Source organism: Salvelinus sp. IW2-2015, unplaced genomic scaffold (genome assembly GCF_002910315.2).
Source record: "Salvelinus sp. IW2-2015 unplaced genomic scaffold, ASM291031v2 Un_scaffold516, whole genome shotgun sequence".
Classification (NCBI taxonomy): domain Eukaryota; kingdom Metazoa; phylum Chordata; class Actinopteri; order Salmoniformes; family Salmonidae; genus Salvelinus; species Salvelinus sp. IW2-2015.
Genome location: NW_019942567.1, coordinates 819,709 through 833,444, shown reverse-complemented (window position 1 = coordinate 833,444; position 13,736 = coordinate 819,709). Strand labels below are relative to the sequence as shown.

Below are 13,736 nucleotides of genomic sequence, written 5' to 3'. Positions count from 1 at the left end.
ATAGCTGCGGGGACTGGGGGTTATGAGTCAACCCGTACATCACTAGTAGGTACCATATAGCTGCGGGGACTGGGGGTTATGAGTCAACCCGTACATCACTAGTAGGTACCATATAGCTGAGTCTATATTTCTATTGATATAGAAAATGTAGCCTTGTTACCGCCACCTGCTGTTTGCATGCATGTATGTGTGTCTATGTGTGAATGCCATTGTGTCTCATTTCAGTAAATGCATGCTAAATCTTTGATTTTTCAGGCTTCATTCACACTTTGAGACTGCATTTCTTTATGTGTGTCACAGACTCTTGAACCACCTCGCGGTATCCTTATACTGTACCCCAACATTCTCTTCTCTAAGTGTCTAGAGCTCTGCAATTCCTACTTTGTTGTGTAAACACCATTATGCAGTGCACAGTTACACAGTAATACAGCTAGTCAGTATCCATTTACAGCAAACAAACAGATATTTACAGGGCATTTCATTAGATACATGTACTTTTGTATGGGTAAATCAGGCCTATTGTTCTGTGAACTTCCTGAATTATCAATAAGAGCAAATTTACCTTTACTTAGATCAAATAAGCGGTTTTAGTCAAAATCCTAATATAGTTGTGTGTAATATACTGTGTTTGTAATGTTCTTGTAGATACAGTGTTGTATAAGTGTGTATGTTACAGTTGAACTGAGAGCTTGTGACGTGCAGTAAAGAAGCCATGAAAGCCAGCCAGCAGTGGAAGACAGGCAGGTCTTCTCTTGCTTCGCTGCAACGTTTGGGACAGTTAGTCAACGTATCCCAACATGCCGAGAGAACGGCTCTGATCGAAATTCAAAATAGTGTTTTCGAATGTGTTGACACACCCTCAAACATCTCATTTTTGTACTGAGATTCTTCGTCATATGGGTGAAAATAAGTACAAAGAAAAAGAAAAAGGGAAGTAGGCAGTAGTCATTACAAATATTTTATATTATAATAATGTGTGTGACTTTAGAGTTGTGCCCACTTCAATATCTCAACAACAACTTCACATGCCCTATGAATGTCCTTGGAATACTGCTTCCCTCAGACATGTTATGCTTCATGGCCCAATTGTGAGGATATCACATGACAGGATTGCATTGTCACCTTACAGCAATATTGAGATTTCACCAAGAATGTTTCATATTCTATGATTTATATATCGACCTCTAGTCTAGATTCTAGAACATAGGAGAGGGAAGTATACAGCTATCAAGTGCTTCTCTCTCTCTCTCTCTCTCTCTCTCTCTCTCTCTCTCTCTCTCTCTCTCTCTCTCTCTCTCTCTCTCTATTTCCACAACACACACCACACACACACACACACACACAACACACACACCACACACCACACAACACACACACACATACCAACACAACACCACACACACACACACACACACACACATAAACACACACAAATTGAGGCCTTGGGCGCAGTTCTCGGAAAACGTTATAGTTTCCCATATCTCTGTACAAGTTTACCCTCATGTTTGTGCAGGGCACGGCCTTAAGGGCTGCTGTGCAGAATGCACCCTAGCACGCTCTTCTGTAGATCTGAATGTACAGTTAACTATTTTGGTTGGAATATCTTCCCCAGTTGATGACATTGCTGTAGTGGATGACAGCTGAGCGAAAGAGGGGCTCTGTGTCCAGGTCAGCTGTGACAGCCTAGTGTTACCATGGCACTGGAGGGTTTCAACAAGCTCCTCCACAAACTGAGGGAGGCCCATGAGAGAGAAGTCAAAGGTGAGTGAGCTATCCTCCAGCAGTATCAGTGTCACTGATACTCTGAGACGTGAGTCAAAACAAAAGAGTGAATGGACTAACAACTTTATTATGTCTTTGTAACAGCAAATAATGTCTTTGTAATACTGGAAGCTGAGTGTCTGTAATGTGTAGCACTTAACTATGCAAGTATAGCCATGTGGTTCTCGGGAAATCACGCGAAGWTTTCCCCGTGATTAGATTTTTTTCATTTTTTACTGTGAAATTTTCACAAGTKAGATGTGTTTCTTTGACACGTGAAGTTTCACATGTACATTTTTCACCTGAAAAACAAACAAACACACATTTATTTGTCACCACTTCCAGCAATATCTGGTCTCCCATCCAGGACCGAACCTGCTTAGGCAAATCAGCAATGGGATGAAGGGTGGTGGTATGTTTCTATGTTGCTAGAATGAATGAGCCAAAACTTACAACTGGAAAAAAATCAATACTTTTGGGTTTATGTTTTGCTTTCAATATCATTATTTTTGTTTGCAARACTAAGAATGTTGATCTCGACATCAGAAGTTTTGTTTGCTATTTACAGTGTTGGGGAAGCCACTCTGAAAATATGGTTTACCATTCTATTATTTCACACTGGAAAAGGTTAAACTACACTAAAGTTACTTTGAAAAAGTAGTTCACTACATCCAAAGTACTTAAATAATACTAAATATGAAATGTCACACACTACACATTGCAAGAATAGATGACTCTGGAGTCAGATGTTAACAGGATGTGTTATTTAGCCTATTGAACACAACTATGTTTCAAGTGAGAATTAGGCAGGTCTGATGCCGTCTTCACCCACGTTTTAGTTTATTTTAGCAAAGAAAAGTAGTGTAAAGTTCCAGTAGWTAGCTACACCACTACATGGCAATTGTTTTTAATTAACTACCYAAAATACTACCAAGCTACTGCAGAATTTTGTTAAAGTACTAGTTGATCTACGACTCCCCAACACTGGATATTAATGGCACAAAAGTAACTCACTCACTTGAGGATTGCACAATATAATAACACTATGACTATATTAAAGGTGTTTAAAGTGTCAATCCTTAATTGAAACATTAACAAAGTGCCCTCCCAGCCACAGTTTCGGTAAAAAGCAATGGGGCTGAAAAACAGTATAACTTTACGTCTGTCCCCTCGCCCATACCCCGGCGCGAACCAGGGACCCTCTGCACATATCAACAACAGTSACCCACGAAGCATCGTTACCCATCGCTCTACAAACGCAACAACTCAAATCCATAGACTACAATTAACGGACTGACCATCCATGATATCAAAATGATTGTTTAACAATGTTTTTAGGCTATACAGTGTTTGTTTACATTTACATAATTTAAAAAAATTCTGAATATAGGTGGAGTTTTTTTACATGTGAAACTTTCAATTTGATTTTCATTTTCTTTGATGTCTGGAATTGCAAGTTCACTTGAACATTTTTCACATATGAAACTGCAAATTAGATTTTTATATGTGATTGTTTTTTGCATGTGAACGTGCAATTCCACATGTGAGGTGAAAGACATGTKATTCTCCTCACGTGAAAAGGTGGTGTAAACATGTGAACACTAAATTGAATACATGTTAAAAATGTGGTTTCACAAGTAAAATTGAAGCTCAACATGTGAAAACAGCTATTTGACATGTTTCTCTCTCTCTCTCTCTCTCTCTCTCGTCTTCTTCTGTCTCTCTCTCTCTCTCTCTCTCTCTCTCTCTCGCGGCTCCATTGCTCTCGTCTCTCTCCTCTCTCCTCTCTCCTCTCTCTCTCTCTCTCTCTTTTTCTCTTCTCCTCGCGCCTCCTCCTCTCGCTCTCCCCTCTCTCTCTCTCTCTCTCTCTCTCTCTCTCTGCTGCTCTCGCTCTCTCTCTCCTCTCTCTCTCGTCTCCTACTTCTCTTTCTTCTTCTCTTCTTCTCTCTTTCTACTTCTTCCCTCTCTCTCTCTCTCTCTCTCTCTCTCGCTCTAGGATGGCTAGAGAAATTTCAGGAGCTGAACAATAGAAACAGCTGGTGAGTAAAGCACTTTATTAAAGGTGATATGTTGATATATGGGAGATGTAGTGATGGCAGTTCTTGGTGTGTTACTCTGAGTAGTGAAACAAAACAAATGGAAGAGCTGTTTAACAAGAACCAACAGCTGAAAGAGCACCAGCGGTTACTTACAGAAAACATCAAACAGCTGGAAAATAGGTGGGTCCCTCTGTATGTCTCTGTGTTTTGGTATTCTATATTAGMATTTTTAGCTTAACGTTTTATTTTTCACATGCACATGTACAGTGAAATTCTTAACTTGAAACCACGAGAAATATAAAAATAGGGTGTGTGTGTGCTATCTTAACACAATTTGTAGCTGAATGTGTGTCAATGTTTGACCCCCTGGTGACCTCTGTGCTGCAGGTTGAGGGCAGGGCTCTGTGACAGGTGTACTGTCACTCAGGACGTGGCCAAGCGCAGGCAGCAGGAGTATGAGACCTCCCAGATCCAGAGCCTCCATCATATTTCCATCCTGGGTAGCTAGCTAACACATCAACCCCTCCTTCACATGCATCTCAAGCATTGTGTAAAGATCCAACAATAATGCTTATTTTATAGCTACAGTATAGTACTTAAACATTAGCCATGGACTGTGGGTTATTTTGTAGTGGGAAAGATGAACYAAATGAAAAAGGAGAACCAGAGACTGCAAGAAGAAATCAGTCATCTGAGAGGAGCACAAGAGTGAGTTATATGCACTGAGTGTCCAAAATATTATGAACACCTTCTCTTTCCATGACATAGACTGACCAGGTGAATCAAGGTGAAAGCTATGATCCTTTATTGATGTCACTTGATAAATCCACTTCAATCAGTGTAGATGAAGGGGAGGAGACAGGTTAAAGAAGGATTTGTAAGCCTTGAGACAGTTGAGACATGGATTGTGTACAGTGCCTTCAGAAAGTATTCATACCCGTTTACTTGTTCCACATTTTGTTGTGTTACAGCCTGAAATCAACAACAACAACAAAAAMTCTCATCCATCTACACACAATACCCCATAATAACAAAGTGATAACATGTTTTTAGACATTTTGGAGAATGTATTGAAAACGAAATACAGAAATGTGTCATTTACATAAGTATTCACACCCGTACTAGTTAGAATCKCCRTTGGCAGCAATTACAGCTGTGAGTCTTTCTGGGTACGTCTCTAAGAGTTTTGCACACCTGGATTGTAAAATATTTGCATTATTATTTTTTAAGTTCTTCAAGCTCTGTCTACTTGGTGGTTGATCATTGCCAGACAGCCATTTTCAAGTCTTGCCATAGATTTTCAAGCTGATTTAAGTCAAAACCTTAACTAAGCCACTCAGGAACATTCCATTTTGTCTTGGTAAGCAATTCCAGTTTAGATTTGGTCTTGCGTTTTAGGTTATTGTCCTGCTGAAATGTGAATTTTTCTRCCAGTGTCTATTGGAAAGCAGACTGAAACAGGTTTTCKTCTAGGATTTTGCSTGTGCTTAGCTCCATTCCAGTTCTTTTTGTCCTAAAAAACTGCCTAGTCCTTGTCGATGACAAGCATACGCATAACATGATGCAGCCACCACCATGCTTGAAAATATGAAGAGTGGTACTCAGTGATTTGTGTTGTTGGATTTGCACCAAACATAATGCTTTGTGTTGAGTACATAAAGTACATTTATTAGCATTTTTTTTTGCATTATTTCTTTAGTGCCTTATTGCAAATGGGATGCATGTTTTGGAATATTTGTATTCTGTACAGGCTTCCTTKTTTTCACTCTGTCATTTAGATTAGTATTGTGGAGTAACTACAGTGTTTTTGATCCATCTTCAGTTTTCTCCTATCACAGRWWTTAAACGATGTAATTGTTTTAAAGTCACCATTGGCCTCATGGTGAAATCCCTGAGCGGTTTCCTTCCTCTCCGGCAACTGAGTTAGGAAGGACCCCTGTATCTCTGTAGTGACTGGATGTATTGATACACCATCCAAAGTGTAATTAATAACTTCACTATGCTCAAAGGGATATTCAGTGTCTGCTTTTAAATGTTTTACCCATCTACCAATAGGTGCCCTTCTRTGCAAGGSATTGCAAAACCTCACTGGTCTTTGTGGTTAAATCTGTGTTTGAATTTCACTGCTTGACTGAGGGACCTTACAGATAATTATGTGTGTGGTACACAAGTAGTCAKAAAAAAATKATGTTAAACACTATTATTGCACACAGAMTGAGTCCATGCAACTTATTATGTGACTTGTTAAGCACATGTTTACTCCTGAACTTATTTAGGCTTGCCATAACAAAGGGGTTGAATACTTATTAACTCAAGACATTTCAGCATTTCGTTTTAAATTAATTTGRAAAAAATTCTAAAAACATAYTTCCACTTTGACATTATGGAGTATCGTGTGWAGACAAGTGACACAAAATCTCAATTGAATCCATTTATTTTAAAATCATGCTCTAACACAACAACATGTGGAAAAGTTTAAGGGTTGTGAATACTTTCTGAACACACTGTATGTGTGCCATTCAGAGGGTGAATGGGCAAGATAAAAGATTTAAGTGCCTTTGAACGGGGTATGGTAGTAGGTGCCAGGCGCACCGGTTTGTGTCAAGAGCTGCAATACTTGGGAGTTTTTCACGCTCAACAGTTTCCCGTTTGTATCAAGAATGGGCCAACACCCAAAGGACATCCAGCCAACTTGACACAACTGTGGGAAGCATTGGAGTCAACATAGGCCAGCATCTCTGTGGAAAGCTTTCGACACCTTGTAGAGTCCATGCCTCGAAGAATTGAGGCTGTTCTTAGGGCAAAAGGGGGGTGGAGGTGCAAATCAATATTAGGAAGATTATCTTATCGTTTTGTATACACAGCCAATGTTTTATTACAACTGAGCCTATTGTTGTGTGTAACTTTGTGTGAATACATGTGATTTTGTCTTGTTAGTTGGAGCATAACATTCTTGTCATTTCAGAGGTCAGAGTGGACATTCCTCCTCCCAGGATGCAACCCCGGAGGTCAGGCCGTCTGCTGACATTTCACCTTCTGCTGTGCCACACACCACAGCCATCAGGTCTCTCAGCCAGCCACCAGAGGGCGCCACTGCGGGGCTGTCCATAGTCAATACTGAGATGGGCCACAGACGTTCCTTTGGAGCTGACGGTGAGAGGAAAGAATACACTTCTCATCATGAACTTAAAGTATTTAGAGTCAATTAATGATAACTCATCATTATCACCAGTATAATCATCAGGATTTATTTTCTTCTTTGGGCTTTTTGACAAAATAGAGACACTACTTGAACATAGACATGTGAAGGGATGGAATGGAAAACAATCCTATGTAAGTGATTTTGTTTGTCTTAAAAACAAATCATTAGCTGAATGGATCAATATAGAACAAGTCAAAATGTCCCCTCTCAGCCACCATCTCCCTTCTTAACGCACACAGAAATCCCATAAGCCTCTGTCCATGTCCACTCCCATCCCACAAGCATTGAGGCCAGAGCAAAGTACAGCCAGAGGCAACACTGGGGAGAAGAGGTGAGCAAGTGAGGCAATAACAGCAAAAGATAGAGAAAAGAGAAGCACGTTTACCTTATAACCTTTTCCTCTCTTCCCTCTCTTTCRCCTCTTCCCCCATCCTTCCCTTCTCTTAGAGTCCATAGTGTGGAAACAATTGGCCAGCAGCGCTACCCTGTCGCTCCCTACATTCCCCCCCACCTGTTTGTCCTGAAGAACAACCCTCTCCCTTCTTCCTCCTCTTTATCCTCCTCCTCTCTACTTGGAGATGAGAAGCAAAAATGTGACCTGGTCCATGCCCCGGTCCCCTACCGTCCGTTTCCTATCAAGAGTGCCCATCTTTCTGTCCCCTGGCCCCTGCCCGAGCACTCTGATTGGGGCACCCTGCCCACCTCTGTTGGCGATGGCCTAGTGGTCCACCCCAACCCTAACCCCAACTTCCAGACCMTCCACCAGCAGAGCAGCAGCAACAKCCAGAGCATGGGGCAGAGCACTGGGCAGGCCTGGCCCAAGCCTGGGAAGAGCTCAGCCKCACGGGTCCAGGACCAGGACAGACYGGGGGTGCAGAACCCATGTCGGGATGTGGTGGTGCAGCCAGAYAGGGTGTTTGGGGAGGGACTGAAAGGGGCTGACTCTCCTCTGGACCTGTCTGGTCCTGGGAGGTTCAAAAGCAGTAAGTCACCACAGGACAGCAAGCACAGCCCCACACTGCAGGATGTGTACATAGAGGGAGAGACATCTAACAGGGCCACGAGGACAGACTCCTCCCCACAGATCCAGGACAGTCCTCCCTCTTCCTCTTCTTTTCCACCTGCTCCTCCCTCATCCTCCTCTTCTACACCTCTCTCCAGCCAACAGAGGCAAAGCCCCAGTGATCACAACCTCAAGGTACTTTACGGAAGCATTCCTGTCAATGAACGTGTGAAATAGACAAGCCAACACACACCAGTGGTTTTTTTCATGACCATGGCATTATTCCRATCTATTACAGCATGTTGGATGACTGTCATTCACACTCCATTCACCCATTTCAATGTAACATTGATAGGTTTAGGCTACTACATGATACTTGAATTCACCCTATACCCATCATGAGGTTGCTACAACCTAGCCTATGAATGAAAGTTTACAACGTAGGTGCACACAMGTCGAGAGAAAAATTTGAGATGACAGACAGTGACACATGGACAGACAGTGACACATTCAATACCGCCTTGCACACTCTTGCCTACATCTAGCTTATTTAGGGTGTAATCATTAGTCCAACAGTTGCAAACGCAKYTTTTTATTGGACAAATGCAAGTTTTTATTGGACAAATGCAGGTATTTTTATCCCCGTTTCGTTTGCTTCCGTTTAAGAAACGTTTTTCAACAGAATCGGCGGAATGAATACATCCCTGATCACACATAAACACAGTTCACTTTCATAGCAGCCACATTGTATTCCTTCTCGCCTCTATGCGCTCTCCTCCTCTCACCTTTTCCCTTTGTTTGTGGACTTCAATGAACAACACATCAGATGTATGTCACCAGACKAAAAAAACTTTCCAAGCCAAATCATGTCATAACCGCTACACACAGCCTACATCGTTGTCCCCATATTAGCTAAAGTAACGTCCTAGTCAACATAGCAAATAGAACTAATGTGTTAGTAAACCCGCTACAATCATGCAGTAACGTTACAGTGTATATAGGCAGTAAGCAGTTACACCGGCTAACCCCGGTGGAAATAAATGATTAAACCAAAAGCTTAACTTGACTTGGAAGAGTTCCAGTGTTGTGTTGGAAAGTCATAGCCAGCTAGCTAACATAGCATCCCTCTGTTTGAGCCGGGTGTTACAGTAACTAAACTAGCCAGCTGCATTTGCTAGCTAAGTAAGTGAAACTGAGTCAATTACGCACCACATTTTATGCACTGCAGTGCTAGCTAGCTGTAGCTTATGCTTTCAGTACTAGACTAATTCTCTGATCCTTTGATTGGGTGGACAACATGTCAGTTCATGCTGCATGAGCTCTGATAGGTTGGAGGATGTCTTCCAGAAGTTGTAAWAATTACTATGMAAGTCTATGGAWGGGGATGAGAAGCATGAGCCTTCTAGGTTTTGTATTGAAGTCAATGCACCAAAAGGAGGATGGAAGCTAGCTGTCCTCCGGCTACACCATGGTGCTACCCWACAGAGTGCTGTTGATGCTACTGTCGACCTTCATTTTAAAACAGTGTGTTTTAATAAATTATTTGGTGATGTGTGAATAGTTAGTATAGTATAGTTAGTATAGTTTTATCTAAAAAGGATGACTTTTTCAATATTTTTCCATTWKKWTTTTTTTGAAATTCACTGAGGAGGATGGTCCTCCCCTTCCTCCTCTGAGGACCCCCCACTGACACACACGTGTGTGATTTAGTAATGTGATATGTCTAACCCCATCCACAGGAGGGAGGGCAATCAGAGATGGAGGAAGCTGACGGGAAAGCAGATAAAAGAACAGGAAGGGACTCTGAGGACAGGAAAGGCCCTGTTCTGACCATCTCAATGCGTCCAGGTACAGAACACTGCGACAAGGCTGAATGTGTATGTGTAGAAGTACAAGTACATATAAAAATAATAATACATTTTATTTGSACCTTTCAAGATACACAAGGAAATAATAAAATATTAAATATAAACATGTCTATTACAAAAAGTAGCATGGCTCCCCAAAAAGTTCCTATTTTGTCCTCACTTGCTTCTGTATTGTTGCCGCAATCAAGGGGGAGGCCGATGACATCAGACTGCACCATCAGACCAACTCCTTGAATTGTCAAACCCTTGAATTTCTAAAAAACACTATTAACACTGTTGAAATGAAATCTTATTACTTTATTTTTCTTTTCTCTGCCTCATTCTGGAACCACCTCATTGCCGCAACTTAATTTCAAGGAAAGTCACGTTTGCAATCATATCATGTGAAACAACGTGTGGGAACTCAGGTTGGAAAAGTCCATTATTATGAACCAGTCCGTAGGTGATTAATGATACTTGTTTCTACTATTATGAGATTATATGAATATTGATATGAGGACCTCGAGTGGCGCATGGGGGGGTGGGGGAGGGGGGCTCAAAAGGAGAAATTATTTAATGATGTAAGGCCTGAGGCAATTGCCACGTCTGCCCAGTCTGCCCCTGGGTGCAGGTGAGGAATCTCTCGGCTGAGTTCTGGATGTACTGAAGTTTTTTGAGGGAGKTGGTATGGAGTCCATACAGGAGAGCATTGCAACAGTCCAGGTGTGAGGTAAAATAGGCATGTACAGATGTAGGATCTTAATTCGAGCCAGTTTGCTACGGCAGGGCAATAATCCTGCAGCAACAGGAAGTGTGAATTATTATGTGGATTATAATTAATGGCTCTTTCTGTAGGGGTTGTTACATTTTTTGTAAGGGAAAATCAACCCTGACATTTCGGAGTGGAAATTACATAATGCAAAAGCTTTTTAAAACCTCAAATACACTAAAAGTTATCCTACAACAGGGTGATCAAATTAACATCCTACACCTGTATAATGGTTTCAGCAATTGAGTTTCCAAGGGAGGGGAGGAGTCTGGCAATGTTCTTGAGATGGTGGAAGGCAGATTTTGTGAGTTTTTAATGTGGGCATCAAAGGAGGGTGAAGAATCGAGAATGATCCCCAGATTCTTCACCTAGGAGGCAGGACGGATAGAGCAGATGTCGATGTTAAGCTCGAACTCCTCCACCTTCTTCAGGAGAAATCTGGGGTCCACCAACATGGCATCTGTCTTATCGCTGTTGAGCTTCAGGAAGTTTGAACTCATCCATGATTTTATTTCTTGAGTGATGATGGGGGAGGTCAGAGGTGGGTTTGGAGTGAACATAGATTTGCATGTCATCAGCGTAACAGTGGGATTGCAGACCGTATTGATGGATGATTTGGCCGAGGGGTAGGATGTACATGATGAAAAGGAGAGGCCCTAGGTCTGAGCCTTGGGGGACTCCCTGGCGGACAGCATAATGGGCGGATTTGAAGTGTCCCAGGGTCACTAACTGCTGCCTGTCCAACAGGTAGGACCTGAACTAGGCTGTTCCGATAATTACCCGAGGCCTCTCCATTCTTTCAAGGAGGATGGAATGGAAAACTGTGTCAAAGGCAGCCGATAAGTTCAGTAGGATGAGGAGGTTTAGATTGCTAGAGTCAGCCAGAGTAATCTACTAGTAGTAGAGATCGTTTACCACTTGAACCAGAGCCGTTTCCATGCTGTGATTGGCCCTAAACCCTGATTGAAGAGGCTCAAAGAGGTTATTGGAAGCCATGTGCTAATGGAGTTGGGAAGGTACATTGGCCATGAAGGGAATGTTGGATATTAGCTTGTAGTTGTTGAGGTTAGCTGGGTCAAGTCCTTGTTTTTTCACAATGGGTGGGACAGCAGCCAGTTTGAGATCAGGAGGAACAGTGTCAAAACAGAAGGACACATTAACAACCGTGAGGGGAGAGATTGCAGGAAGACATGTCTTGACTAGGGAAGTGGMCATAGGATCAAGTGAGCAGGTTGAAGCTTTGGATTTGCTGACTAGACCACAGATGAACTCAGCATCAAGAGGGGAGAAGGCGGAGAGGGAGGAAATGGTTGCTGAGTCGAGGCTATGGAGGGAGCTCACTCAGTGGACTTTGTTTGAGCCGTATCTATTTTAGTGTCTATTTTGTTTTGGAAGATGTCCAGCTACTGATGACAGAGGTCAGCTGAAGCATTGAGGGGGGAGTCATTCTGTGGCTGTAGTACTYTAGCTTTTTGATTGTGGAGAAGAAAACTCTCAGGTTATTATGACCTTTACTGATTATGTTTGAGTAGTGGGTAGACTTGGTCTTGTGGAGAGCATCTTTGTAGTTTGAGACATGTTCCTTATATGCATGTACTGTGAGCCCTGTTTTCTTATCCAGCCATTCCAGCTGGTGGCCGGCAGCCTTCGTGGTACGTAGTTTGGGTGTGTACCAGGGTGAAGACTGGGAGAAACAATTTTTTTGTTTGATATGTTTCTCTGTAATTACAGTGGTGCTCCTTGAGGCTCTGAATTATGGATTACAGAATAATCTTTACTCCAACGGCAAGGCAAGTGTCTACTCTCCCTATATGTCCACAGTCTGTAAACTGAAACTGATTTGAGGTTATTGACAGTTAGTGTCTTGTCATTGTTTGACATTTACAGTCAGCCCAAGGCACTGCTGCAGGGAGCAACTCAGACGACCTGGAAGTGGAGAGCAGTCTGTCTGGGTCAGAGAGCAGCCAGAGTTCCAAGAGGAAGTGGACTAGGCTGGACACAGACACAGAGGGTAAGGATGGATAGAGAGAGGGGGGAGAAGGGGAAGAGKAAGKGGGAGAGAGAGCYAGAGAGAAAGTGAAAGAGAAATAGATAGAAAGATCACACATGAAGTCAAATGTGTGTCTTGTATCAAGCTGTGGGTTTCTTTTCTCTTGTTCTCCTCTAGTTCCTCATCAGAAGGAAAAGAGGATCAACCTTCTCAGTACAGTAACTGGGCAAGAGCCCACCGAAGTGACACAGATGACCGGTCAAGGATAAAATCACACAGGTCTGTAGCTCACACGCACTATACTGTGCTTACTGAATGTCTGAGAAGTTGCCAGAATGTCACAACGAGATGCAAACACATAATTGTCAGTAGAATGTGTTATTTTCACAGGAAATGTCCCTCACCTAAGAATAGAGTAAAAGAGAGGGTGGGGGTAGTGAGACCAACTGTGCATCAAAATATTGTCTTCATATAAAGCCCTTGGCCTGTAGCTCTGTGTTGCTGAAACACGGGTTGAATGACATTTATTAAGAGAGTAAAAGAAGAACTACACTTAGACCTCAACCTCTTTTTGTTGTTCCTCTTCCCTCAGCCATGTGACGTTCGATGTAAAAAAGGATCAAGGCATTGTGGTCCCCAGGAGGACCTCTATCGGCTGTATTCCACCCTCCTCACCAGCCCTCAGTGCAATGAAGATGTCTGCCTCGCTGGAACTGGAGCAGAGGGACAGACAGTGTCAAAGACTTGAACAGAACTTCTTCCATCTGACTGTTGTCCTTTCAGTAGAGGCTTCTTGCTAGTGGGCGTTATGCATTTCAATGGAATAACCTTGATAATGACTAGCTAGATAATAACCTTGATAATGACTAGCTAGATAATAACCTTGATAATGACTAGCTAGATAATAACCTTGATAATGACTAGCTAGATAATAACCTTGTGATTAATATTCAATTATCCTCCAACTGATAAAGAATGTATTTCACGCTGACTTCCCAGCATTGCTGTTGTCTCAGAAGGCCAAACAGGGGCAGTTGACACTGTACTAGAGCACCTACTTTATCTCTCGCTCTCTCTCTCTCTGTAACACCTATCTCTACTTCTCTCTCACACTAATCTTGTTCT

The 13,736-nt window shown here is 42.3% G+C and overlaps 1 protein-coding gene across 3 annotated transcripts in view; it reads left to right on the top strand.

The window, feature by feature from the left end:
• The window catches only part of LOC112068447 (uncharacterized), a 19,600-nt gene extending 6,136 nt beyond the window's left edge, over positions 1-13,464 (top strand). The window contains exons 2-15 of one of the 3 annotated variants that reach the window (XM_070438160.1): positions 1,613-1,761; positions 3,758-3,800; positions 3,885-3,980; positions 4,188-4,300; positions 4,433-4,508; positions 6,766-6,953; positions 7,081-7,133; positions 7,242-7,333; positions 7,450-8,200; positions 9,745-9,853; positions 12,353-12,415; positions 12,513-12,632; positions 12,789-12,890; positions 13,204-13,464. In XM_070438160.1, the coding sequence (XP_070294261.1) occupies positions 1,695-1,761; positions 3,758-3,800; positions 3,885-3,980; positions 4,188-4,300; positions 4,433-4,508; positions 6,766-6,953; positions 7,081-7,133; positions 7,242-7,333; positions 7,450-8,200; positions 9,745-9,853; positions 12,353-12,415; positions 12,513-12,632; positions 12,789-12,880 (1,863 nt within the window). In that variant the 5' untranslated portion in view covers positions 1,613-1,694 and the 3' untranslated portion in view covers positions 12,881-12,890; positions 13,204-13,464. Of the gene's footprint in view, positions 1-1,612; positions 1,762-3,757; positions 3,801-3,884; positions 3,981-4,187; positions 4,301-4,432; positions 4,509-6,765; positions 6,954-7,080; positions 7,134-7,241; positions 7,334-7,449; positions 8,201-9,744; positions 9,854-12,352; positions 12,416-12,508; positions 12,633-12,788; positions 12,891-13,203 lie in introns of those variants that run through there. The other 2 variants (XM_024135608.2, XM_024135609.2) reach the window with 2 other exon arrangements.
• The last annotated feature ends 272 nt before the right edge of the window (positions 13,465-13,736 follow it).